The 4,014-nt window shown below is 39.6% G+C and overlaps 1 protein-coding gene across 1 annotated transcript; it reads left to right on the top strand.

Annotated features, from left to right (window-relative positions):
- The first annotated feature begins 226 nt into the window (after positions 1-226).
- Positions 227-820, top strand: dzs10 (delta zein). Its single transcript, NM_001111585.2, has one exon. The coding sequence runs from the start codon at positions 279-281 to the stop codon at positions 729-731; it is 453 nt and encodes a 150-aa protein (NP_001105055.1). The 5' UTR covers positions 227-278; the 3' UTR covers positions 732-820.
- The last annotated feature ends 3,194 nt before the right edge of the window (positions 821-4,014 follow it).

The raw sequence follows: 4,014 nt of genomic DNA on the forward strand, positions 1-4,014 counted from the left end.
TGCTTTGCTAAACATACCTTTACAAGGCATCTTGTGCAGATTATATATTAATCTGAAATCAGTTAGAGAAGCCTACAAATTTGACCAAATGCCGAGTCATCCGGCTTATCCCCTTTCCAACTTTCAGTTCTGCAAGCGCCAGAAATCGTTTTTCATCTACATTGTCTTTGTTGCCTGCATACATCTATAAATAGGACCTGCTAGATCAATCGCAGTCCATCGGCCTCAGTCGCACATATCTACTATACTATACTCTAGGAAGCAAGGACACCACCGCCATGGCAGCCAAGATGCTTGCATTGTTCGCTCTCCTAGCTCTTTGTGCAAGCGCCACTAGTGCGACGCATATTCCAGGGCACTTGCCACCAGTCATGCCATTGGGTACCATGAACCCATGCATGCAGTACTGCATGATGCAACAGGGGCTTGCCAGCTTGATGGCGTGTCCGTCCCTGATGCTGCAGCAACTGTTGGCCTTACCGCTTCAGACGATGCCAGTGATGATGCCACAGATGATGACGCCTAACATGATGTCACCATTGATGATGCCGAGCATGATGTCACCAATGGTCTTGCCGAGCATGATGTCGCAAATGATGATGCCACAATGTCACTGCGACGCCGTCTCGCAGATTATGCTGCAACAGCAGTTACCATTCATGTTCAACCCAATGGCCATGACGATTCCACCCATGTTCTTACAGCAACCCTTTGTTGGTGCTGCATTCTAGATAGAAATATTTGTGTTGTACCAAATAATGAGTTGACATGCCATCGCGTGTGACTCATTATTATTAACAATAAAACAAGTTTCCTTTTATCATCTTTTTATATCTCTCCCTATCCATTTTTGCAAAGCTCATTATCCTTTACTCCCTCAGTCCCAAAATATTTTAGACCTTAAATTGTATGTCTATATTCAAAAGAATGACAATAAATCTAGACATATATATAAAACACATACATTAAGTATTGTATGAATCTATTAAAATGCTAAAACGACTAATATTATGGGACGGAGGGAGTACTTTATTAGTAGATTACATTGTTATTTTCTCTATTCCAAATATAAGTCTGGTTTTTCAATCAATCAATATATATATATATATATATATATATATATATATATATATATATATATATATATATATATATATATATATATATATATATATATATATATTACCATGTCCAAACATTTCGAATTATATATCTAGGTGCAGCATCCGTGCACGATCGTAAAACAAGCAGTCACGGTGTTGGTCCCAAAAACTAATCGCCTGTTGTCGGTCACCTATAAAGATTCATGAAGAGAACCAAAATAAGGCAATATAATTAATGTAATATGACTCCTCCTTTTGAATTACTTAGGAATAACATAAGCAAACAAAAAAAGGAGAAGATCAAGGTAAATAAAGGCATTTTGTGAGAAAACATGGAAGCATAAGAATGCATAAGTAATGATTTGTGTCTCTTTATTTTTTTATTATTCACGTGAGTTTACAGAGATACCATCGGATGTTCGAAGGTAATACAATGATGCCTTAGCTCCGAGAGCTTCGAATGATGAGCGATTTAAAAATACTCCTATCAATTGTTCGAAAGTTCTTTGTCTCATGCATGGGCAATGTACCTCTATTTATAGAGACGGTGCGACGTACAAATTTATATAAAATTATATTTTTATTCCCAAATCCTATGCATATGATATATAGAAACTATTGAGGGTGTTGTTGTCTTTTCCCTCACAAAAATGTGTTGTGTGCGCTGCCTAAGCTTCCCTTCGTCTCCTCAGTTACATGCTTCGGCTTTCAAGCGTTCTAGCGTGCTTCGTTCAGGTTACGATGTCGAGGTTGTTACCTTCTTCTCATACATGTAGATGCTTTTAAGACAAAGGTCACTTCATTGTTCCTAAAACAAACTCAAAGATGGCCAAGATTCTATTATTTTGAGGGCCTTCGGCGTAGCAGATCCCCAACAGTAGCCCCTAGTAGTATTAGTTGTTTTCTATAACGGACTCAAACCACTTAATAAACAAAGGAAGTCTTCTGCCGAAGGTCTGAAAACACCTTCCTGAAGCACGTTATCGAAAACGGACTTTCTCTCATACACTTTCCTAGTCAAAAGATGGGGAACAACATGGGTGGTCCACCTGCAGCGAGTGAGATTCCTTGGATCCTACGCCTTTTACCTATATAACGGGGCGTGTTCCTGGTAGGTAGACACGGCATTTACTGCTCTTGCAATCTTCTTGTCCACATTTTCTATGACTCTGAGCGCACCTGTGCTCTTGCTTTTCGCAATCGTTAGGCTTTCGGCCTATGTGCTCTCATGGATGGTGGAGAGCAAGATAACTTCTGAACTGGCCACTCTGACATCTTCGGGTGTCATCAAGGAGGAAGCAAGCATCATCCTAGCAAGTGATGCTGACTCGATAACTTAGAGTACTGAAGAAAATATTGAAGATGTATTGGCTGACTTTGAGTAAGAAAAGTCAGGGGAAGAGTGTGACGAGGAACATGAGTTTGATGAGGATGATAATGACATTCGACCAATGAAGTCGAGTCACGTAAGCTTTGGGAAATCTACAATAAAGAAAGGACATGTTCAAGTGACGAAGAGGCTAGATTACATCAAAGATACTGACATAATTAGGCTTGGTGAGGAGGATATTATGCCTCCGCCAGAAAAGAATGAGGTTGTGGCCTTTTTAAGCTTTTTCAATGTTGGACTTCGGTTCCCATTACACAAGATGGTGGTCGAAGTTTTGAATAAGTATGAAATATTTCTTCATTAGCTGACCCCTAATGCCATAATGAGGCTTGAGGTATTCATTTGGGTAGTTCAAAGCCAGGGTGTTGAGCCAAATGTGAAATGCTTCTGCTGAGTGCATGAACTATACTATCAGACTAAGGCTACGGGAAAAGAGGGGCTTCACAATAATTTTGTTTGCTACAACTTTTAGTATAGGAAAGGCACCGGGTTCCCCGTCCTAGAATACCGAAGCAAATGGCCAAACTCCTGGACGAAAGAGTGGTTTTACGTGAAGATTGATCAAGAGAAAAGGAAAAATATTAAGGATATTATCCAAAGGCCAATGAAGTCAGCCTTTAGCATTAAGAAGGTGATGTGTTGTATGAAAGATGAAGCATAGATTGCCATGGTTGCTTTCAATATCGTGTGCAGTTATATTGGAACAAGATTTCTGGTTTAGGAACATTGGGCATACAATGTTTGGCCATTGGAAACTGAGTGGTTGATGCTGGAGCTAAAGGGTGAATGTGACACGAAGTATGATGTAAAGGGCAGAAGCCTCGTTAGACTGAGTTATAAATACAAATATGAAGAAGAGTTTGGTGAACCCTATGATGAATGGTTGGATCCCATTGAATCATAATGTAATGAAGTTCTTGGTAACTTTATTGTTAAAGAAGACCAAGCACTCACATTTGCTTTTAGTGGTCGAGTAAAACAAAGACTAAATCATGTCTTTGAAGCTATTAGGTTTGTTGAACCTAAATATCCACGCTTGGCACAAGATGTCGGGGGAAGAAAGAGAAAAGAAGCAAGCAAACCACAACAGGACGTTGTGAAACAAAAAAGAGTAAAAGTGAATACCAAACGCTAAATGGAGATTTTGGGGGTCTAAGGGTGAAGCAGCTAAGAAGAAGGTTAAAATCGATGAGAAGAAAATTTTCATTGAGCTGAAGCCCACAAATGAAGAGAAGGACCATCTGACTTTGAGTATGGATGCTTCAAAAATAATAGAGGTAATGACAAAACCCCTTCTTATTGAGCAAAACCCCTTCTTATTGAGCAAGTAATGCCCACAACGACCAGACCTGGCTAGCTTTGCTTGTTTATTGAAGGAAAAAAGAAAACAATGATGAAGTAATAGAGGTGCCCATCGAGTATGAAGTTCCTCTAGCAAAACTACACCTGGAGCCAAAGCCAATTGCTGAAGGTACCATAAGCAGGACATTGCTACGAACACTGAGGAGAGTAGTCATATGA

The sequence above is a fragment of the Zea mays genome, chromosome 9, assembly GCF_902167145.1.
Source record: "Zea mays cultivar B73 chromosome 9, Zm-B73-REFERENCE-NAM-5.0, whole genome shotgun sequence".
NCBI lineage: Eukaryota > Viridiplantae > Streptophyta > Magnoliopsida > Poales > Poaceae > Zea > Zea mays.

Coding starts and splice junctions, on each gene's coding strand:
- dzs10 (NM_001111585.2), top strand. CDS start 279: ATGGCAGCCAAGATGCTTGCATTGTTCGCTCTCCTAGCTCTTTGTGCA.